This window comes from Glycine soja, chromosome 11, assembly GCF_004193775.1.
Source record: "Glycine soja cultivar W05 chromosome 11, ASM419377v2, whole genome shotgun sequence".
Taxonomy (NCBI): domain Eukaryota; kingdom Viridiplantae; phylum Streptophyta; class Magnoliopsida; order Fabales; family Fabaceae; genus Glycine; species Glycine soja.
Window position 1 is genome coordinate 24,085,169 of NC_041012.1, and position 24,840 is coordinate 24,110,008.

Here is a 24,840-nt window from a genome sequence, read left to right on the forward strand (position 1 = left end):
AGCCTTGCACTGAATTGCAAAATGGCCCCACTCCCTGCAATACCAGCATTGCACTTGCTTTCTTTTGGTGTTACCATTCTTAACATTGTGAGGCAAGCCCTTCTACTTGGATTGTGACCCACCATCATCGCGGTTAGCTTCATCAGCACTTGAGTCATCAGTGGTATCATCTCTTGCTCCTTTCGATTTGTGGTTTTTTTTGTTTGATCTTCACTTTACCCGTGCCTGGCCCAGTCTTGTATTTCCCCCCACTCTGGGTGAACAAGACCTTTTCAGATGGCCTATCTGTTTCCCTTTCTTTAATTCTTTGCTCATGTACCTCAAGAGAACATTGAAGCTCATCCAACTTCATCTCTATGAAGTCCTTAGATTCTTCTATCGCAGCAACCACATAATCAAATCTTGAACTCAAGGTCCTTAAAACCTTTTCTACAAGATCTTGATCCTTTAGATTTGCACCACAAGCCATCATTTGGTTTGACAACCCTTGCACCCGATTAAGATATTCTGCTACACCTTCTTTCTCCTTCATCTGCAATAGCTCGAATTGTCTCTTCAATGCTTGCATCTTGACCCTCTTCAATCTTTCTGACCCAGCATACACCTTTGCAAGGATATCCCAAACTTGCTTGGCTGATGTAGCCAAAGCAATCTTGGCAAAATTTTGAGGGTCCACATACTTGTGGATGAGGAAAAAAGCTTTACAATCAAGCTTCTTGGATTCTCTGAACATTCTTTTCTGTGCTTTGCCTGCATCTTTTTCAAGTTCTTGAAGTCTTGCCATTACGATGTCAAGAACATCCTGCATCCCGAAGATAACTTTCATTTGAATGCACCATGCATCATAGTTCTTCCCGTCAAGAACCGATAGGTGTGTCGAAGGCCCGTTCCCATTCATCATTGCAATGCCTAGACCCACACTGGAACCACGCAAGACCCTTCTAGGATTGTTAACAAACAAAATCTCTTGATACCACTGTTAGGGCCTGTGTCAATTGCACTATCACCCAGAACACCAAGCTTGACCTTGAAGATAGAAGAAAAGAGATGTTGAACGAGAGAGAGCTATTTTATCCAAAAGGAGAAAATTACTATATCTCACAGTTCTATCTACATTACAGCTTAACAGAAAATAAAAAAATGTTAACCAACTAACTCCTACCTATCACTAAACAAGGTCTGAATTGACTCCAAGCTTCAACAAGTATCCTATGTATGCCTCTAAATGGTTTTGTAGCATGTTCTTGGTAGGTTCAATGGGGTGGAGTTTCTGTTGCAAATGAAGGGCAAAACTATGATGTTTGTGGGTGACTCACTAGGGCGCAACCAATGGTAGTCACTGATTTGCATGATATATGATGTTGTTCCTCAGACACAAACACAATTGGTCAGAGGGGAACCATTCTCAACCTTCAGATTCTTGGTTAGTGTGAACACATTAATTTCTTCTGAGCAATCATAATGTTTATTTCACTCACTTGACATTTTTTTTAACAACTATTGAGGTTTTAGATTTAGGCCATGATGTTGTGCAATTAATTACCTTACCCCTATTATTATTTTTCTGGGCAAAATTTCTCAATTTTTTGGTTTAGGGAAAAGGAAAGTAAGCACAATGGTTTTGCAGCAGGTAGGGATGGGTAAGCGGGTCGGTCCGTCCCGTGTAAGGTCCGCTTGCATAAACCCGCATTGGCAGCGGACCGGGCCAGTCTGCCCCACTTCTTGCACGGACCAAATAAATTGGTCCGCCCCCACCCCTCGGACCTCGCAGGTCTGCCCCACTTCAAACAGGCCGGTCCGCGGGCCTAGTTTTAAAAGAATTTCAATTTTAATAAAATACAATACAATCAAATTAAGTTCAATACAAATGTAAATAAAATCTAAATAATTAGTCAATTACATCAATAAAATAAATAATGTATTAACAAAAGAAAATCCAAGCAATAAATCTAAAATATGAAATTTAAACATCTCCAACAACAAATGATTCTATATTTGAAGTAGCTTGAGCCTTCTCCATCTCCACATTTAAGAGTACAACAACAATGAATCAGCCTCAACAAAAATAGGATAAAAATAAATTATAGAGAGAGAAGAGATGTACTTTGTGTGGTGGCGCGGTGGTAGGCTGAGGTTGTGCCGTTGTGGTGTGTTGCGTGACTGCGTGGTGGAGAAAAACCGTGAGGAGAAAAAGTGTTCTTAGCTTGCTACAATGATAACTGTTAAATATGATGTGAGCTATTTTTTATAATAAAAATATATTGAAATATCTTTAAAAATATTTATTTAACAGTTATTTTTAGCTCAAATGATAAGAAAAGAATTGATATTTTTATTATTTATGGTTTGCAGATATGAAAAAGATAGATTAAAAAAAAAGATCGAGAAAATATCAAAAAGGAAGATTTTTAGCATGTTATTACTTATCTTTTTATCTTAATCTTTTATTTTTCTTATCTTATCATTTTTTATCTTTGACATCTTTTAATTTAAACCTTTTATTTTTATCTTTAAATCTTTATCTTATCTAATATATTTCTTTATCTGTTATTGTAAAAGAAATGTTTAAAGTGAAAAAGAGAAAATCAAACCTAATATAATCCGCGGGTTAAGCGGAGCAGATCCAAAAATATGACATAACCATGGACCTTTTAAAAAAAAATGATCCATAACTCGCGTGGACTGCAGACCCCGTGAGTCAGTCCATAGACTTAAGCCCGTTTACCCACCCCTAACAGCAAGAGAATAGTATGTGTTGTATCCCTTCTTGCTATAGGCTACATTCAAAATCAGATATTTTGAATAGGACAAAGTATATGTTTGCAAAAGGTGGTGTGAGGGGGACCCAATTTTACTATTAAGCCATTATTTTTTAGGACAAAGTATCTGTTTGTAAAAGGTGGTGTGAGGGAGACCTTAAAAATCATTTCAATGATGATTTCTAATTAGTTGATTGTGTAAAACTTTTTTTACTAATAATACATAGAAATTAAACTCATTACTAAATATTTCCTTAAAAAAAAGGAAAAACTACCCATTTTCATTTTCTTCTTTTTTTAAATTTGGTATTTGGGTTATTGAGTGCAGGTGGGATTATATGGAATTAGGAGGCAAATACTACCAAGATATGGATCGTTTAGCAGCTTTGGAAAGGGGTATGAAAACATGGGCTAAGTGGGTGGACTCCAATATTGATAGAAGCAGAACCAAAGTGTTCTTCCTGGGAATTTCTCCTTCACATACCAAGTATGGACTCTTACTCTCTTTCTCTGACATTATTGTACTATATAACATGTGTCGTATGTCTAGGCTTCTTGATTGTGTTTTTTCAATTTTAATAGCATATCCAAACCGGACACATTTGCATTCTTGGATTTGGATAGTTTACCTTAGTATGGTGGTGCCCCCTATGTTGTGACTTGTCATTTTATAAGCTAACCAATAATTTTCCTAAAGTTTTGAATGATGCAGTTAGTAATTTTAGTCACAGATTTGAATCTTAAAGTAAACAAGAGTAAAGTAATTTTATTTATTAGTGAGAAAATTAATTATTAATATTTATAGTGGGTTTTTTTTTTCTTTTCGAGAGCAACGTATTTATAGTTTGTTATGTATATGTACGCAATATCAACTAATATTTATTTTTCCATCAACTATTGAAATGATTTATTTTACTCTTTAAAGTAAATTACTTATTTTAATTTTAGTTCCTCGACTAGATCCGTAAAAGAATGCACTCTGTTGGCTAAAGATTTGTTACATTTGTATTATGTTGGTTAATATCATGTGCACGATGCTTAATAGCATACATTATATACATTTTTGTTGTTTGATCATATTGTTCAACTTTACTTTAGTGACTATATAATATAACATATGTATCTGTATACGTATTTTGAAATGGTAAAAATAAAAAATTGGAGCTATGCAATTTGTGCAAAGGCACCTTTTTGTCGCTTTCGTGGTCACATGAAGTGCAGTTGGCACTTTTATTGCCCTTCCATAGTTCTACAGTCCAATATTCCGATTCAATTTGGAGAAAGTTAGATCACGGTTATGCATGGCCTGAGAAAATTTCGATTTTTTCTATCCAAATGTCGGTGAAATAAAATACATGCATCATCCTATTTTAAACGCCTACTAAATACGTTTTGTCCAGAAGAACAAAGACTACATATATTTATTTGTGGGCCCATTTCATACATTTTGTTCTTTTTTGTGAACTTCTTATTCAACATATGCTTAAATGTCATAGGACAGTGACTTGGTGGATGTGTTTTGCACCACATTATTTAAACTTTAAATAAAAAACATATATAACATGTTTTAAATAATAAAATATTAAAATAAAATAATAATATATCAAATAAAATCATTAAAAAATATACTAAAGTCAATTTAATATTATTTATTATATATTTAAATATATTTTTTAATTTTTTATTTAAAATAAAATTAAAACTGTAAATAATTGTGAATTAAAAGAAAAAATAGATTTAAAAATAGAAAAAGGGTTAACAAAACAAAAATAGGGGTACGAATTGAAAAAAATCAGTTTTTTAAAATAAAAAAACATGTTGAAGTAGTAAACCTTTAAAAAAATAAAAGTTTTATAACTTTAAATTAATAAAAAAAAGTCTTAAATAATTTTATGACTTCGGTTTAAGAAAAATAATTTTTTTTACAATTGTATAAAAAGATAATATTTAAATTGAAGTTATAAATAATTTTACGACTTCAGTAGTGATACCTATTATTACTTTATTTTAGATAATTTTTTAAAATATATTTTCCATTTGAAAAATTAAGAAATTTTTTACCCCTAATTAATAAAAATGCCATTTTTTTCTTTGCACTTTTCGAAATACTAATCTTCGTTGCCCAACCTGAAATCTTCTTTAATGAGAGTATCACTCAAAGTATCAACTTATTCTTCTCAATGTAATTTTAAAGTTAAATTAATATATATATATATAGTTAAATTATATATATATATATATATATATATATATATATATATATATATATATATATAATAGTGTAAGCATAATAAGAGACTTAATTATTAATTTGTTGTTTAAATGATTTTATTTGTATTTTAAATTTTAAAAGAGTTCAATTTTGGTCCCCAAATTGGACCAAAATTTAAAAAAGGTTCCCGAAAATTGTTCTTCTTAAAAAATTTAAATTAAATTATTTAAAATAATATAATCAAATTAATTTATTTAAAAAAAATAAAGACTTAGATCAAATTGATTATTTATAAAAAAATATATTGAATTTTTTTAAAATCTAAAAGTCAATTTAAATTATTTAAAATAATCTGGAACAAAATTGATAATTAAGCCCTATTAATACTACCGTTACCTGGTGACGCTGTAGAGCAATTAGTTCTCTTTCGTTCAGAGGTGGAGGCTCTTGGGGTTTCCGTTTCCGTTTTCTGAGAGAGGAACTATCGGTGGAGGAGACGGAGTTGGGGATTTGAAGAAACGGGAATAGTAGGTAGAAGGAGAAACGGTGGTAGGAACGATTGAGAACGCGGACGGGGTCGACGAAAACGAACCTGGCTGGGATAGTGACGCCCATTTCTAACCAGTTTCGAAAAGGTTCGCTCATGCTGGAGGGAGCATCCGCACTTAGTGATCGGTCCGCTAGTTCGTGCAAATCCGAATAAGTTATCACGGACCAGCCACATGCAGGGAAACTTGCACGTGTGATTCTTCCGAACAAGAGAGGTTTGATGCTTTTGAATTCATTGTATTAATTCCACTTCCTACTCGCAGTATGCTCTTTATGATCTCGGCTCATGATTCAATTGCCATGTATTTCTTTTTTCTTTTTTTCAGGGTTATTCACTGGCATTTTAGAAAGTGCAATCGCTCCTGATGGACATGGTCGATAATAATCAAAATAAGCAAAGACCAGGGTTTTCAAGAAAGCTTGGTGTCAATGAAAAAGTGGAGGTAACACCTATTTTTTTCTTCCCTTTTTCTTGTTGTTGTCTTCTTTTGAAAAAGAATAAAAAAAAATTGTGGGGTACCGTATCCTGTTGTCGCATCCTTTTCTTTTTCTTGTTAAGTTTTTTTATTGGCTTTCTAATTTCTATTGTTTGTGCATGTGTTTCTTTTTTTGGTTTTTGGTTTTTGGTTTACGTTTCTGTTCTTCTTTTTTTTTTTCCTTGATTGGGTCTGACGTCGTTTCATAGTTTTTTAGGCACATTACCTATGACATTGTCGTTTTCGTTATTCAATTCCCTTTTTCGCCACCGTGCATGCAAAGTGAAAGTGCTTTTTGATTTGTCGCTCTATTTTTAGGCTACCGTAACACGGTGTCGTTTTTGGTTTGCAAAGTTTGGATTTTTCCCTTGTGATCACTTGCTTTGGTAGTAGGAAACATGAGTGAGTGGTTTTTTATTTTATTTTTTTATCCGGGATTCTTTTGAAATTTGGAAAGTTTTGGAATTTTGCAGGTGAGGAGTGTGGATTTGGGGTTTCTAGGATCATGGCACCCTGCGACAGTTATACAGTGTGAGAAGCTGAAGCGGCATGTCAGATATAACAATGTTTTGGATGATAGTGGGGTGAATTATCTTGAGGAGGCAGTGAGTGTTTCAGAAGCTTTGGATGGTGATAATGAATGTTACAGCTACTCGCGTGGATCCATTAGGCCAATGCCTCCTTTGGTTGAGTTTGAGAGAGGGGACCTTAAGTTCGGTCTGTGTGTTGATGTGAACTATGAGGAAGCTTGGTGGGAAGGTGTTATATTCGACGACCACTGTGACGGAATGGAGAAGAGGAGTGTGTTTTTTCCCGATTTGGGTGATGAAATGCAAGTTGGAATTCATCAGTTGCGGATTACTCAGGACTGGCATGAAGTTACTGGGGAGTGGGAGCAGCGGGGGAACTGGGTGTTTCTTGATTTGGTTGAGGAGCAGAAGAGGAAATCGTTTGTTGCAGTTTCGGCTAAGCAGATTTGGTATGATGTACGCATAAAAAATGGATTTGAGAAGATTCGAGAGTGGACATGTAATATGAAGTACTTGTGGAGAAATCTGGTAATGGAGGTAATTAATGACTACTTATCTCTTACGGTAAATGAAGTTATCTTAGTGTTGAATCTTCCATGGAGTTTATTAAATGAAGCACCGGAGCCCGAATCTGTTGAAGCTATGGCTAGTGTTGACTTAAGCGTGACCTTTCCTGATAAGGAAATTGTTGTGCAGAAAGAACCAGTTCCTCCTGTTAAAGAGGTCTTACCCAAGTTGCAAAAAGAAATTGGCCCCTGTGGTGCTTTCTGGTCTGAAGAAAGTAGAGAAAATAAATCCTCAACTCATTTAAGGTCACACTATTGGAAACCTCTGAAGTTGTCTGAAGTTGCATTATGCCCTGATGCTGTTAGGGAATATCTACTTGCTCCCAACCGAGCAGATAAGGCATTGTGGATGGAAAAATTACAAAAACATCTTGTATGTCTTGGATGGAAAATTGAGTGGTCAAATAAAAATAATATTAAGCGTTACAGGTATAATGTTCCTGATAAGCAGGGCAAAAAGTTTTACCTTTCGCTCATTGAAGTTTGTAGAGATATGGAAAAGGACCCCGGCACAAACTCCTTGCAGCTCCAAAATGATCAGAGTATAGTTGATCCTACAGTAGACTGTCATCTTCCAGATGTGCCTCTTAATCCATCAGAAAATATTCAGAATCCAGATATCTTTCCTCCAACTATTTCATCTTCTCTGGTTGAAGATGAAGTTGAAGATGTACCTAAGTTTTGTCCTGAGGCTGTTGAGCAGTATTATCGCTCGTATATATCCAACATGAGTCGGGCTGATAAAAAACAATGGATACTGAAAGCAAAGAACCATTTGTTAGCCGAAGGATGGATTTTTGACTATCCACCTCCAACTAATAAGAAAAGGGGAATAATATACATTTCTCCACTAAATCGAAGATTCCCAACACTCCATGCAGCATGCAGATTTTGTATGGGAAAAAGTATTTCTAAATTGGCTAGGTCTGACATGAAACATTTAAATGTCTCAGGCATGAATGAAGAAAATGTTGATCAGGTTTGGAGCGGGGATCTAGTTTGTAGATCAGCTGGAAATCTAGTTTGTAGATCAGCTGGAAATCGAAAGCGAAAGAGCTTGGGGAATTCAAAGGCCAACATACCCAAGTGCCAAAGCAATGGATTGACTCTACGGGTGCTAAGATCAAAAAAGAGGGCACAAAAGGTGTCTGCCCCTTCTCTTATAAATCATAAACCTCTGAATGTTCTGTCTTACTTGATAGACAACAGCATCATCTTACCAAGGTGTAAGGTTTATTATAAGGTGAAAGGCAGGCACCGTAAAGTCTGTACTTTGGCTGATGGGAAAATAACTCGTGATGGAATCAAGTGTAACTGTTGCATGGGAATATACAGTTTTGTTGGCTTTGAAAATCATGCTAGTGGTAGTAGTACTTGCAGACCCTCTGCTAGGATCTTTTTGGAAGATGGTAGATCACTATTAGATTGCCAGATAAAAATGATGCATGATCATAAGACAAGGGAAACTACTGGAAAATCATTCAGTGGTTTGTCTCTAGTTGAGAATGACTACATTTGTTCTGTTTGTCACTATGGTGGTGAACTTATTTTATGTGATAAATGCCCGTCTTCATTTCATAAGACATGTCTTGGTTTGGAGGTAGATTAACCATTTTCCTTCTCAATCATGCTATACTTAGTGCTATATTGTTTTTACTTATTATATAAAATTATTTTGGTACTTTGATATTGATAATTGGTCTTGGATCTGAGTTGTTTCCTTTGGCTTGTTTTATTGCTTTTTTTTTCTTTTCTATAGGACATCCCTAATGGTGACTGGTTTTGTCCATCATGTTGTTGTGGGATTTGTGGCCAAAGGAAAATTGACGGAGATGATGAGGTTGGACAATTACTTCCTTGCATTCAGTGTGAACATAAATGTAAGTTTGCTACTCTCTTTTTTTACTTTAATATTTTATCCATGCCTGAATATCTTGAGTATATATTTGTCTACATATGTAAACCTGGTGTCATCTTTGTCAAACTTGTGTAGATCATGTTAGGTGCCTGGAAAATGGAGCTGCAGATATATCAACAAGATATCTTGGAAATTGGTTCTGTGGAAAAGACTGTGAAAAGGTACAGTAAATCAAACTCCTTTATTTCTTCTCATTTTAGAAAAATTTAGTCATAGCGTGCATGAAATATTGTTTGTTCCTATTTGTTTACCTTCAAGCTTTTTGTTTGTGATTTGATGAAAAGTGGGATCTCCATGACATTTGTTTGGTTCTAATTGGGTGAAACTCAGTTGGCCGGCCAATCCATCAGCAGATTTGGCATTGTCAGGGGTTGGCTTATTTGCATCATGAAGATCAGCCTGCCATCTTGCATTTTTATTTCAGGAGATGGGTGAGTGCAAACAGAAGGGTTAGTTTATGGTTTTCTTTCAGGAACCATGTCTGTTAGCAGTGATAGGAGCAGCAGTATCATTTTCATCTTAGCTTGAGAACAATCTAGCATCAAGAGGTGCTTTTTTATTTTATTTTTAACTTCAGTTAAAAATTAACTTTTAAGTCACAAAAAAGCTGGGCAAAATGCACATTTATTCTGCTTACATTCATTGGAAGAATCATTCTCATTTTTAATGTATTTTCGGTGAAGCAAAATTATGTTTATTGTCAATAATTCTGCATGTGACTTTGGTCAACAATGCTTATGCAATTTCATAGAATTAGTGATGTTACTTGTTATGTTACGATTTAACAAGCAGATGAAATGTGCCAGAGAAACAATTGTGGGTTGTGTGTCTTCATTGAAGGTCTTTTAGGACAACTGTTCTATTTTACATTATGGTGTCTATTTTTTGCAGATATATGAGGGCCTTCATAAATTATTAGGAGAGCCAGTTTCGGTGGGTGTGGACAATCTAACTTGGACATTGGTGAAGTTTATCAACCCCGACAGTTGTGAACATGATAGTAGTAAAAGTGACTTATTGGCAGAAAGTTACAGCAAGCTCAATCTTGCTATTTCGGTGATGCATGAATGTTTTGAGCCCCTTAAGGAATCCTTAACAAACAGAGATCTTGTGGAAGATGTTATATTCAGCAGATGGTAAGGAATTGTTATCCTTCAAGATATAGTCATTATGTTTTATGTTGTTTGTTATAATATTTGTTTTTTTTTCTTCAAAAACCAAAATATATTAAGAACGGTATAAGTAGTTTGATGCACAAGGAGTGCAGCAAAGCAAACCACCCACCGAAGATAGAAAATACTACTGCTATATGTCCCATTGGATCATACATAAGTGATAAGACAAACTAGAAATCATAAAGGCTCTAAAAAATTACCTGTTACACCCCACTCAAACCAAACTCACCGCATGAAAATAAAACAGCACAACCCACATGCTTTTCGTGTTCCAGACCCCAACTAGATGCTAATAAAACAAAGCATATCTGCCACCCGACCACCCCACTCACAACATAGCTAACATGTCCCCTTCTTACTACAAACCCAATCACAAAAAAAACAGCTTTTCCACCATGGATAAAACAGCACAGACACCTAGATTCTCTGTTATAAGGCCATCTAGTATTATGAAATGAACAAAGACCGTCAAAGATAATTAACAATTCTCATTAGAATAAGATTTTCCCACACTCATTGTACCTGCTTTAAAGCCCACCACAGGCCACTCATAAAAATATGCTGCAAAGTGATCCTGTTTTTCTTTCTACCATAACCAAGATCTATACTTGATAGAATCAAAGAGCTGTTTAATATTTCACCTTCCATTTTAAAAATAATTTGATTTCTCTGTAGCCAAATGGACCAAACCGTTGCAGTCCATACCACCCACCAAGCTGAATTTCAACTAATCCTGCATGTTGCCAAAACTGAGCCATACTATCGTTAGAGCTTGCTGACTTCCTATCCATTCATAACATAGTGTTCAGACTTGGTAGGAAACCTTGCACTTATGGTTTTGTGTTATATACATCGATAACATTTACTTATGGATTTGCTTACACGTTACATCTACTTTATTTACTTTGTCCATGATCATGATATCCGCCTCTAAATTTTGTTACATTATTGTTACATCTGTTGGCCTATACCTGATATCTGTTCTTTGGAACTTGGCAGGTCAGAGCTAAACAGATTGAATTTCCAGGGTTTCTATACTGTGCTACTTGAGAGAAATGAAGAACTAATTAGTGTGGCAACTGTTAGGTGAGTATAGGATCTTTTACAATCAAGTATTATGCTTTGTTTGAGTTGTTTTTTATGCTTTGTCATGTTATGGTCATATTTCATTTGCTATGTCAATTTTGTAGGGTCTATGGGAAGAAGGTTGCTGAAATACCTCTTGTTGGTACCAGATTACAATATCGTCGACGTGGAATGTGTCACATTTTAATAGAAGAGCTTGAAAAGGTAACCCACAAAACACACATTTGTCCTTTTTATTGTCTTTTACTTTAATTAGAACATAGAAGAACTTGAAAAGGTAATCCACAAAACATTCGTTTGCTCTTTTTATTGTCTTTTACTTTAATTAGAACATAGAAGCCATGTTTTGCCAGGATTAAGTGGCATAGTATAACTGTACTGTGTCATTTTCTGAAGGCACTCAAATAAATGGTATAGTATAACTGCACTATGCAATATACCATAAAGCACAAACACCTTTGCAGAATGACACGTCAGTGTGTCGGACACTTGTCAGACACACCTTGGATACATGGCAGACACGCTTTGCCGGGTCACAATTAATTTAATAAATGATTTATTTTGCTCAAACATCTCTTTAACATGGCTTGGACACCTCTCTGACAAGGCTTGGAGCCTTGGACATGGGTCAAGAGAGTAAGTCGACATCAACTCTTGGCTAAATACTTCTCGCATCTATCATAAAATTATCAAAAAAAAAAAATTAAAGAAAGTCAACATATAAATATTGCAAGACTCAATATTTTTTCATTTTCATAGGAATTAACTAGTTTTAATTTTAAGAGATTTGATTCACCTTCTTATCCTGAGATTTCTTTTGTAAAGATTGCATTGTAATATGATCCCTCTTTGTATTCTATTGGTGAGGGTCATTATTCTTTGGTGTTGGTTATTGTGTGAACTCATGAAACTTTTTTAGTTTATTTGAATGCAATCCATTTTTTAAAATTTTTTATTTATATATATTTTTAATCTATTGTTTTGTTAATATTTATATGTGTGTGTGTGTATATATATATATATATATATATTGTTTTTTTGTCTGCCATGACGTCCGGCATTTGCCGCTACGCCATCCACCATTAACAACATTGCCGACAAACAAAAAATCAAAAGAAAAAAAGAAGGGTACACAAATCTGGGTTCGTGGAGTTAAGGGTGGGGGTGCATAGTTGTCGTGATGGTTGGGTGCTTGCGATCGTGTGCATCTAGGTTCGTCGTTGGCGGTGCGCAGATGTGGTGGTCACACGGATCTGGGTTTGTGGGGTCGAGGAGGGCGGTGTGCAGTCAGTGGTGTGCAGCGGCACTACAGTGGTGCCAGGGCTGCGCGGTTCAAACTCTCTCTCTCTCCTTCTCCAGATACAAGAAAAAGGCTTGTGTCTAGACCATCTCAGCCTCCACTTTGCCGCCGCCATCGTCAATGGCGGCGACGACAACGACCACCACCACCATCGCAAGCAAGGGAGTAACTTGGGGTTTGTGAACGGGAAGTAGATGAAGGATTGTGAGGCGAGATCTGGAACCTTTCCCTTTCACGCTATGGAAACCTCGAAGTTGCGCACATACTCCTCCACTCCATGTCAATCATCAACATCACTTCCCGGAATTCCATGGTTGTGTGGGTCTAACACAATGACCTTGATGCTGATGAACATGCACAGGAAGCTCATTTGAAGCTTTCCTTTGGGGTTTTGGTTCCTAACTAAAGCTTTGACTTTATTGAACATTGATTATTTTATCAAACTTTGCATGGCTGGTATGAAAATGGATTAGTAAATTTGTTTCTTATTGGTTTTCTATGGTCCACTTTGTTTCACACTCATTTCTGGTACCTCATTTGGATGCTTTTAAAAGGTTTACCAAATTATCTATAATATGACAAGCTGCATAATCTGGCTATAGTAACAAATCATGATTTTTAAAATTGTGTGTATTCAGTTCTGATATTGAATTTGTATGCAAATGAATAAAAATAATGGAAATAATTAAAATATTATAATATTTTTGAAGTCATCACTTTCTAACTTGTGCTTTTCTTTCTTCAGAAGCTCAAGCAATTAGGGGTGGAGAGGCTTGTTTTACCTGCTGTTCCTAGTGTGCTAGAAACATGGACCCGCTCTTTTGGTTTTGCAAAGATGACTAATCTTGAGAGATCTCAATTTCTGGACTATACTTTCCTAGATTTTCAGGGTGCCATCATGTGTCAAAAGCTCTTGACGAATAATAATCCATCTCCGAATCCAGTCTTGTTAACAGGTATGCAGTTTTTTTTATATAATACAAAAGAGGAGACAAGTAAAATAAGTTTGTGCCACATAAAGGCAATTACAACTTTGATGTTTCCTTCTGCAGAGTCACAAGCAAAATGTGATGTTTCTTCTGGAAGTTGCTGTGCTAACCTCAGTGAGTCTAGTCCAGTATGTGAATTATACCAAGTAGAAGAGATTGATCTAGGAGGGATGATGAATCATCAAATGGAGTAGTAAGTCTTACTTATATCTATTTAATCCTAACCATATGAGAAATTATATTTGGGTTTCTGCAAATGCTTTTGCGGGGTAGTGTTTTTTTTCTTTTCAAACGTGATGCTTTGTTCTCTAACTTACCAAAGGTCCAAAGCATGTTTATATTCTTTCAGAGTTACCATACTTGTGCACAAACATCACACTCTATAATACCCTCCTTCCAACACATTCTTCATTACTAGGTGAAATTAATGTTGGTCCTACTAAATAATGAGACTCATTAAGGGGTGATGTATTCATTATTCACGAAATAAACCATTCAAAATAGATTTCCACTCTGGTCATATGCAAGAGTCACACTTAATCAATCTCATGGTAAAATATTATAGATACTTTGGCCTTTTGTCGCCTTTTGTTGACATAACTGTTCAGAGGTTTTATGTTGGAAAGTGATGACGACGGCATTGTATCTAACAGATCGTGATATATATTTTTTTGCAGTACTTGTGCTGGCAAAAATAATCAAGTTATTGGTGCTATTGACCTAGTCACCATTGTACTATTTTTTTCTCCTAACTTAATTCTTTTAGTGTGGTTTCTTGCTTCAGTGAAGACTGATAATTTTATTGGTTCTTAGGTGGAGCAACCGAGTCCTGGGGATCAACAGTGCCAGAATGGAACAACCAGCTTAGAGTGCTCTATTGATAATAATGGCCTGTATAAGTGCGTCTACACGCGAAGGAAAGTGAGAAAGTCATGTGAAGGATTTAGCATGCCATCATGAGCGTGAGCTTGCTTGCATTACACGGAAGATGATCAATTCTCCATCTGTCCACAGTAACTCCAAAAGTTGAGTTTTTGCACATACTAGTATGAACTACCTTGTACAAAAACTCTACTTTTCTTACAATCTTGCACAACTGCACTTTTGCATACCACATGGTGTTACAACCTTGCACCACTGCACTTTTGCCTTCATGTGAGTTTTGTAAAGTAAAAATGGTAAATTTGAGTGAGAGGTCACTTGTATTAACATTACTTTTCTTATTTTAAAATAGGGTAAATAGTAACCTTTGTTCCTAAATGTGTAATTCATTTACGAATGTGTTCCTGAAAGATAAAAATATAAAATTTAGTCATCGAAAATGTAAAAAGTGCGATAAATATATCTAATTGTTAACTTTCGTCTGTTACCGTTAATAAAATAACTTTATGTGGTACATAGAGACGAATTTGTCACTGAAATGATTGTCAATGGGATTATATCGAATTGTTAGTTTAGGGACATATTTGTTATATAATATTTTTTGACTTTTTGTATTTTCACCCGTTGATAAATGCATTTTTAAAAAATGAAAATACAAAATTTAGTTTCTAAAAGTGTGATAAATATATCTGAATGTTAATAGTAGATTGTGATTAATTATTATAATTTAAAATAATTTATACCGATCGTGAAATATTTTTTTTAACAAACTTGTAAATTAAATTGAGTCTAAAAAAAGAATACCAGTTTAGCAAACTCGTAAATAACTTTTTTATACTTCCATGCTTGATAAAAGGTTTAAATTAAAAAAAAATGCTTATTGTAAAGCATTATAGTTGAATTAGATCTATGAGTAATTTTTAGGAAAAATTATAATTACAATGATACTTTTAATTTGTAAAAAACACTCACCTCCTTGGAATGAATATTTTTAGGTCATGACTTTTAAAATGATAAGTCAATAAAAAAATAATTATATATGATATAAAAAATAATTTAAAAATCACAATTATATAAAAAATTACAATCACAATGATACTTTTAATTTGTAAAAAACACTCACCTTCTTGAAATGAATATTTTTAGGTCATGACTTTTAAAATGATAAGTCAATAAAAAAATAATTATATATGATATAAAAAATAATTTAAAAATCAACAAACTTTTATTATAATTTATAATTTGATGTCATTATATATACTAATAGATATTCATATTTTATTATGAAAAATTTATTAAATAAATATTTGATTAAACAGAAACAATGATTTCTTATCATTTTATACTAAAAAAATTATATTAATAGCATTTATTCAAGAGTTAATAACTATGATTGATTTTTTTTGTTGTAGTTGAAGAGAAGTAAGAAGAATTCGCTAAAGCAATAAAAGTTCACTTCCATTGATAATATTTTATCGCAATCATTATAAAATTTTCAAAATTATAATAATTAGTCATAATCTAATGTTAACATCCGGATATATTTGTCAGACTTTTTACACTTTCGGGTACTTAATTTTGTATTTTCATCCTTTTGTTAGTAAAGTGGAAGACGAAAAGTAAAAAAAATAATCTATTGTCACATATTTACACTTCGAGAATTAAATTTTGTATTTTCATTTTTCAGAAATGAATTTGTCAGCGAATTATATATTTAGAGACAAAAGTGTCTATTTATCCTATTTTAAAAGAGACAATAGTTATACATTGAACATTATCAAAGATTTACATCTATTAAACAATTGTTGGTTAAAAGTAGTCGTCCCCCGACTCCCGTTAGAACCTAAAATCTTTGTAGAATTCTTATAGAGCCAGTTTGTTTAAAATTAAAATAAGCAATTTTGAAAGAAGTGTTTTTTAAAATTCTAAAATTCTTATAGAATTCTTATAGAGCCAGTCTTATTTCATTTTCCAACAGCTAGGAGGGTATATTGATTAACCAGACTTAGGTATCTTGCCTTTCCATTTATTTAACTTGTGAATTTCCCACTAGATGTTTCATACCATATGGCCAAAGATTTGTAGTTATTTCCAAAATTATTCATCTACGAACAACAAAGCGAATAGATCGCACATGCTATTGATGATATCTACTTCTTTACACAAATAATATAATCATTTAACAGTGTCACTTGTTTCTGATTCATGCTCAAATAGGATTCTTGGATTATTAACAGTTTCTGAGCTGTCATTAGTGAGCACTCATTCACGAATTTGAAATATCATAACAAAGGCACAAAATTACATGTGCAATAATATAAGGGTAAGTTGACAGAAACAAACTTATATTTAAATAAAATATTAAACATGTACTATCATATTCATAGAAGGTAAGCAAATTAAAACATAATGAATCCATTCTATTATGACAATCACAACAAATCCTTAATCAACATGTCCTAATCATGCACTCTATGCAAACATGACTCCATGAAGATTTTCACCAGTGGAGTGATTAGCACAATCAAATCCCTTAACATAGATTATCAGTCAACCATTTGAGGAAACATCCATATTGATTGTGAAAAGAAATAAGTGGTTTTGTTAGGACAGGCATACGTGGATGGTGTTACCACCACACAAGATTTGCAACAACCTTAACCTGAGTGTTCACTCATCTCTTGAGTCCATGTACACGACCCCACTAATCTTTTTGACACTAGGTTGTGGTTACATGTAACACTCTATTTTTCGTAAAATAAATTAAAAAGGATTTTATTTGAAAATAAATAGAGTTTTAGAAAAATAATGAGGTTTTTGTGATTAAATAAATAAGGAGAAATAGTTTTATTAATTAAAACAATGATTTTAAGGTAAATAAAATAAATATATATTTTTAGAAAATAAAAATGATATTTTATTTATTCACTTGATAGGGAGTAAAATAGTTTATTTTTATAAAATAGTAAAATAAAATAAAATAAAGTAAATAATAAGCTTAGAGTACTCTAACTATAAATAGAGATATATTATGTCCGTTTTCATATTTATGATATGTTTCTATGCTCTCTCTCTTCCTCCCAAATTCGTTCTCCTTTCTTTCTCTCCTAAAATTTTTTCTTTTTTCCACATACACTCAAACATGACCTAGTAAAACTAGGATTCCAAACTCATTAACCGTTGGATCGTCCTGAAATTTAGGCACCATCTTTGGAACTTATTTTCATGCATTCCTAGCATTGGGATTTTTGAAATAATGTCTATAACGAGAGAAAGAGAGAGAGAGAGAGAGAGAGAGAGAGAGAGAGAGAGAGAGAGAGAGAGAGAGAGAGAGAGAGAGAGAGAGAGAGAGAGAGAGAGAAATGTCCCTCACACAAAAATAGTAAAATTGAGGTTCCAATCTCTTATCCTTTTATCTAGTGCTTGGAAACCCTAACAGAGTAACCAAAGGAAAAGCTTGAGGAATCTTAGAAAACCGCTAGAGATGCCACTATCGCTGTCAGACTACACATGTGAGCCCGCTTAAAGGTAATGAATGGTTTTATCGCAATTAGGGTTAGAATGAACATCTGTAGGGATCCTTAAATGATCAAATTGGGGTTTATTTTGGGATATTTACTGTATTGTAATTCTATCTTTATGACTATCATCACAAAAATGTTATGTTTGACGAACCAATTGATGCCCTAATGCGAATTGGCTCATAAACTTGAGTGCTCTTGGTGTTTTCATGTTTTTGAATCTATGATTTTGATTTCTTTGATTTTGATATAATTATGTGAAATTGCTTGAGGATTTTTATTCCCCATGTCGTGAGAAACATTTATGTATAATTTGTTTGTGTTTTGGACAAGATTTACTAGATTAGTGTGATAATTAGATTAATGAAAACGTTCTTTGTCATGTTTTGGCCTCATATGCTTATTACGTATTGATGATTATGACACAGATATATGTATATGAGTTGTTAAAATAAATTAAGAATTAATAGTTCAAATAATAAAATTAAATTGAAGGAAATTAATATATTAAGATTCAACGATAAATACATTCAATGTATTTTTAGTTTAATTATTTATTAACTATTTTTAATTGAAAATAATATAGTTAGATTAAATATATATATATATATATATATATATATATATATATATATATATAGATATATGTTTTGTACCATGTAAATATTAATATTGTGTGATGTTTATATGATTCATGAGGTGTGAAAACATGTTGTGTTGGGATTATAACATTATGATTGAGATCGAGTGTATATGATAAATTGAGTATGTATTGAACTGTAAGGTACATGAGTATTGAGATTTTGTACGCATTGAGTTGTGAGTTATGAACGGTGCAATCACACAATTGTAAGACCCTTGAAGAACGATGATTTAATGTGGGACGAGTATTGTGATGGGATTCACTGTGAGAACTCGACAAGTTAAATTACTTTGAGACGCAATGAGTTAAAATAATTTTGAAAACAATTGAGGAGTTGTGTGTATTACATAATTCAAACTCCAGTAACACATATATGATTTTAAATGTCTGTTTTAATGAGATGATTAGTCATATGAACATAACATATTAAAATTATTATTGTATGATATGTATATGATGTATAAGGCATGATAATGTGATGTCTTGGGATTATGAAAGTCCGATGAGTAGTATATAAGTGACAAGTTGAGTGTGTTAAATTGTGAGATCACACGTATTGAGATGTTGTGTGTATTGAGTCGTGAGTTATGAATTGTATAATCACACAACTGTAATAACTTTTAAGGGTGACGAGTTAATGCGCGATGAGTATTATGATGGGATCCACTATGGGAACCTGACAAGTTGAATCACTTTGAGGCGCAACAAGTTAAAATTATTTTAAGAACAATTGAGGAGTCGTGTTTTATATAGTTTATAAATAGATTTTGCGTGTTAAAATGTTTTCTTACCTAAATCAAGGGGGAGAGACCCTAACGGACTCTTCAAAATCTAGGCCTTGGGGGTAAATACACCCGATTTGAGTGCTCCTTTAAGCATGTGTCAATCACACATGGTTGGAGCATTCTCACAAAATAGCCCAAAATTGAATTTCATAAAACAAAATTGAATTTCATAAAGCAACCCAAAATATCCAAAATTAATCCTCTAGGGATCTTTACATATGTTCATTCTAATCCTCAAGCGTGAATAACTCATCCCTTACCTCTAAGCAGACTCACGTGTGTAGTCTTACAACAATAGCGGCATCTCTAGCGGATCCCTAAGATTCCTCAAGCTTTTCCTCTTGTTGCTTTACTAGGATTTTCGAGCGTTAGAGAGAAGGAGAAAGGATTGGAGCCTCAATTTCACTATCTCTGTGCGAGGGACATTTATCTCTTTACAAACATTATTTTGCAAATTCCCACTGTGGGAATGTGCAAAAATGAGTTCCAAAGGTGGTGAAACCAAGACGATCCAACAATTAACGAGTTTGGGATCGTAATTTTACTATGACATGTTTAAGTGTCTGCGGGAAAAAGAGAGGATTTTTGGAGAGGAAGAAGGGAGAACGGATTTGGAAGGAAGATAGAGCATAGAAACACATCGTTGTTAATAGATTGGCAAGTGTACCAATTTTATCACAAATAGTAAAGATTAAAATAGAAGACCGACTGTCAAGTCCACAGGGATTTATTTGTACTTGCATTGAGATTTACCCAATTTGTAAGCAAGAGAAAAGGGAGCAGAATAGAAGAAAGAAACAAATTGAATTTAAAAAGGCAATAATAAAATAAACAAGAAATTAAACGGGAAAAGTGAAAAATATGAATTCAAAATGCAATTATGTTGGGGCCTAGCATGCTTAACTACCCTTGATGCAATATTAATGTTTTTCTCTATTAATTGCTTTCCCAATTTCCATCCAAATCTACTAATATGTTCAACCTTGATCCCTCATGGCGAAGAGCCTAATTTATGTATTCTCTCTCCCAAATCTCTTTGCAAAGATTGAGTCATAAATAACATTAAGTATGAAGATGTATGCAGAGGCACAACAAAGTCACTCTATCCCTAGTAATGTAATGTTGAGATGCCATTTCCCAGTTCTTTAGACATTACCATTTCCCAATGTATAATCCCTAAAAACAGATGCATGGATGACCAAATCACACAATAGAGATGAAGAGTAGAAAAGAGGCAATAGAAATTGAAATTGCATTAATAGATAAGAAGAGCAGTTCATTATAAGGGCATTGGCTGCTAGACTCCAACAGAGGAAGTTTAGCCTCTCATAGCCATAAGAGACTTTACACTTCAAAGGCTAATAGAAGATGGCGACAGATGACTAATAACAAGAAAATAGGGAATGGCTAAGAGAGAGGGTTTCCCCTAAGGGATAGGCTCAGACTTTGAATAGCTCTAGGACACCATGTGTCTTTTCCTTTTGCTTCCTCCTCCTTATATAGGCTCCAGGTAACTTAATTTTCACCCTGACTTCGCGCTTAGCGCGGGCTTCCGCACTAAGCGCGCCTTTGGGTTTCGTTGTGGGATTTTCCATGTGTTAAGCCTGAGTTGTGCGCTAAGCACGGGCATGCCCTAAGCCCGTGTGGCGCGCTAAGAGAGCTGTCCACTTCTCCAATTTTTCTTCAAGATTTTCTTCCACTTTTTGCCTAAATTCAAAGCACTTGAATTCTTCTTCTCTTGACTTCTGCTGATAAAAAATAGTAAAGATGTTAATTTCTTCATTATTTCATTAATAATAATAATAATAAAGTAAAAAAATTACACCCATTTATTAGCCAAAATTGACTGTCAAGTTAGCTCATATTTCGTAGTTATCAATCAAAAATGTAAAAACTGACCAAATATATCTCTATTTATAGTTAGGATACTCTGAGTCTATTATTTATTCTGTTTTTCTTCATTTTATTATTTTATAAAAATAAACTCTATTTTACTACCTATCAAATAAATGAATAAAACATCATTTTTATTTTCTAAAAACACATTTATTTTATTTACCTTAAAACTATTATTTTAATTTATAAAACTATTTCTCCTTATTTATTTCATTACAAAAACCTCATTATTTTTCCAAAACTCTATTTGGTTTAAAATAAAACCGTTTTTAATTTATTTTACAAAAAATGAGATGTTACATTACACACCCACCACAACTTATATGTCAACTTGTTTCCAGAGTCACCATCCACTGTGGATTTATGCATGTATGCATGTATAATTCAACAATAACATATTCACAATCATCACCTATTGTAAACTAAAACAACGACTTATCCATAGTCATCACTAACTATGGACTAATCCAACAACTTATCCACAATCATCACTCATAGTTGATTGATCCAACAACAACCTTTTATCACCTCGATTTTTCTTCTCATGGTTAAATATTTTCTGTGTAGTTCATTATAAAATTTTATGTAAGTATTTAAAATTCTTTCCACTTGAACTTTTAAATATTTTTAAATTACAACAAAGTTAATTGTTTTTACTTTTAAACCAAATTTCTATACACTTCTAGAAAAAACATTTCCTTAAGAACCATCTTAGTATGTAAGACAATGGCAATTTTGTAAATATGGGGTCTTAGAAACTACCCTTCCACGACGATTTCGCGAAATCCGCCTTAAAATACTATCATTCTAAGAGGGTTTTTACAAAATCGTCTTAGAATATTTTTCGCTCTTTTAAATATTTTGTTTCTCCCTCACTCTCTCATGCTTCTCTCTCTTCGACTCCCCCCTCTAGGGTTCATTGCGTCATTGTGGCCTAGTGAACATGAACTCCCTCTTCACGATTGGTGGGCCTCTCCCTCACTACCCCGGGCTAGTGCAGCCTTGAGAATCGCTCTTCTTGTGACATCAACATCGATGTAGCGAAGAAGCTCCTCATCTTCGAAGTGGTGTCGTTTAGCTTCTTCCTCTTCTCGTCATTAGTGGCATAGGGGCTGAAGCTAGCATTGAATCTGCTCAACAACAAGGATGCTAACAAAGCCTTCCAGGCCCACATCAACCTCAGGGCCCTAAGGCTCGACATGGTGGGCTCCACCATTGGCTCTGTCATGGGCTGCCTCCTCCTCATTCTCTCCATGGCGTTGAATTAAACTCTTATTTTTTTATACATATGATGAATGTAATTGGGGTATGTTTCCAATGAGAGGATTTTGAAGATAAAACAAATAGGGGCCCTAAGTGGATTTGTTTGTTTTTCAGTGGTGCCTATATGTCTCTATTTGTGTGTGGATGGAGTTTCTGGTTTATTTTTCTTTTTAATTTTTTTTTACATAACTAATTCTTGATATTTTCTATATGGCATAATGGAAAACTGCTAGGAAGCTTAAAATCACATTGCACTGCCATTATATGTCTCAACTGGAGGAGGAGAGTGAGCTAACTACAGTATGCTTCTTCCTATTTGATGGATACTCTTGATATTTAGTTTGATTGATAGATTTTGATCCAGTGGAATGTTTTGAAGATACTTATTATCTACTAATATATCATTTCTCTATGTACCTTTATTTAGCAAATCTAAGTGAAATATGATGCTTAGCCATTGTTAAACTATGGATATCATTTTCTAATTCGTAGATTCAATTCTTACATGCTCTAAATGGAAAATAGTATGTGGTTATGTTTAAGTTGGTATTAGAGTTAAGGATTGGGTTGGAAGAATGTGTATAACTTATGGTGGAATTTAATTAAAAAAAAAGAGGAAAATTATGCCAAAATTTTAAACACTGATTGCATTCTTTTAGTTTATTGTTTCTCATATTTCTACTTGATTATTAAAAGTTTGTTCCAAACTAGAACTCTCACATTATATCTTGAACAGAACATATACATAAGTACCATTCCATATCAATTATTCTTTAATTGATGGTGTTGAGAGGGAGAAAAAATGAGAGGACCTGTGAATAAATTTGCGTGGCTTGACTACACAGTGAAGGCTCTTATATATGATGAATTTGTGTATCTTGACTATATGAATCTACTTTATTTTTCTTTCTACTTCTACTTTGATATCTTCTCCCTAAATTTTCTTCTAGTATGACTATGGTAACACTTCCAAATATGAAGATAGAATCTCTTGTTTCTTTCCTCCTGCTCTCGCTCCAAGAGTTCCTCGGATGCCTGGATTGGTATCCGGGGATAATGGCTTCATGGATGATAGTGAAGATTCATTTTAGGTGCTATCAAATTCTTCTCACCAATGATTCAACATCCTATGCGGTGCGGATAAAGATGGAAACATTTCTTTTAGTATATTTGGCATATTCCCTATAAGTTGTAAGTCATTGTTTGTCATAAACAAATAATTAATACTAAACATTAATATCAAGTTAGCCTTGTTTGTTTCTTTGTTACCTTTATTTTTTATTTGCTTCTTAGTTTCTTTTTGCGATTAATATTATAACTTCTTGATGAAGACACAACTAAGGGCAAGGACCATGAAACACTTGAAGGGCCCATGACCAGAGGCATACTTAAAAAGGCCCAACACAGTGATGAGGACACAACTAAGGGCAAGGACCATGAAGTACTTGAAGGGCCCATGTTTCCATAATTTTATTTTTATTTTATTATTATTTAATTATTGCAATTAAATAAATAAATTGGTGGTTGTGACTGAAATCTGTGTCTTTTCAGCTGCACCAATTTATTTCATTTTAGGGTTTGGTGAACTATATATACTTTCGTCAAAATGAATGAAGGACTTTTGGCATTCTTTTCAAATACGTGAGAAAGCTTCTCTCAGGGTTCCTGTTGAACCAAATTCTGACTTATCAAGGTTGATTCCTTGTGGCGTCACTGTGACTTATCTTCCATCTTTGGAAGTGGTGTCCCTCTCCGTCAACAATCCTGTATCAAACGTTCTGCCGCGTAAGATTCACGTCATCTAATATCAGAGCTTTGGCTCTTGATACAGGTTATGCTGTTGTTTTCATTGATTGTCAATTTCGTTTATTTTTATTGATTGTTTAAGTTCGTTTTGTCGTTGCTACTCTATTCGTATTTTGTTTGTACTCTGTTCATTTTGTTATGTTCTCGCCATTTTTGTTTTGTCTTCTATTTTCGTTTTGTCTTTTGTTCATTGCTCTCATTTTCTTATTGTATTCTGTTTGTGCCTGTCGAATTGTTTCAGCCTATTCAAATTCTGTTTGCGTAAAAATTGACTAATTGCCAAATTGCTAAATTGTCAAATTGCCCAATGTGTTTATTGCCTATTGACTCATTTAATGAATTCTAATATCTGGATGATTGTTAAAAAAATAGTTACAAAAAAAAAGTTTGGAAGAAATTTGAGTGTTTGATATTTGAACACAAAATTAAGGTAGTTAGAGGCATTTTTTGGGAAAATTGTGGCACCATGGGACTTGCGCAAGGA

The 24,840-nt window shown here is 33.8% G+C and overlaps 1 protein-coding gene across 3 annotated transcripts; it reads left to right on the forward strand.

Moving 5' to 3' along the window:
• The first annotated feature begins 5,399 nt into the window (after window positions 1-5,399).
• On the forward strand, window positions 5,400-14,820 carry LOC114374755. Of its 3 annotated transcripts, XM_028332423.1 has the most exons (12): window positions 5,400-5,735; window positions 5,847-5,963; window positions 6,470-8,692; window positions 8,852-8,972; window positions 9,086-9,171; window positions 9,902-10,146; window positions 11,185-11,271; window positions 11,376-11,475; window positions 13,317-13,527; window positions 13,624-13,753; window positions 14,238-14,292; window positions 14,374-14,820. In XM_028332423.1, exons 2-12 carry the CDS (start codon window positions 5,886-5,888, stop codon window positions 14,518-14,520), a joined length of 3,483 nt encoding a protein of 1,160 aa, XP_028188224.1. In that variant the 5' UTR covers window positions 5,400-5,735; window positions 5,847-5,885; the 3' UTR covers window positions 14,521-14,820. The 3 variants fall into 3 exon arrangements, with proteins under 3 accessions (XP_028188224.1, XP_028188225.1, XP_028188226.1); XM_028332424.1 differs by lacking the exon at window positions 14,238-14,292 and having other exon boundaries at window positions 14,374-14,506; XM_028332425.1 differs by lacking the exons at window positions 13,317-13,527; window positions 13,624-13,753; window positions 14,238-14,292; window positions 14,374-14,820 and adding an exon at window positions 11,668-11,996.
• Window positions 14,821-24,840: the final 10,020 nt, after the last annotated feature.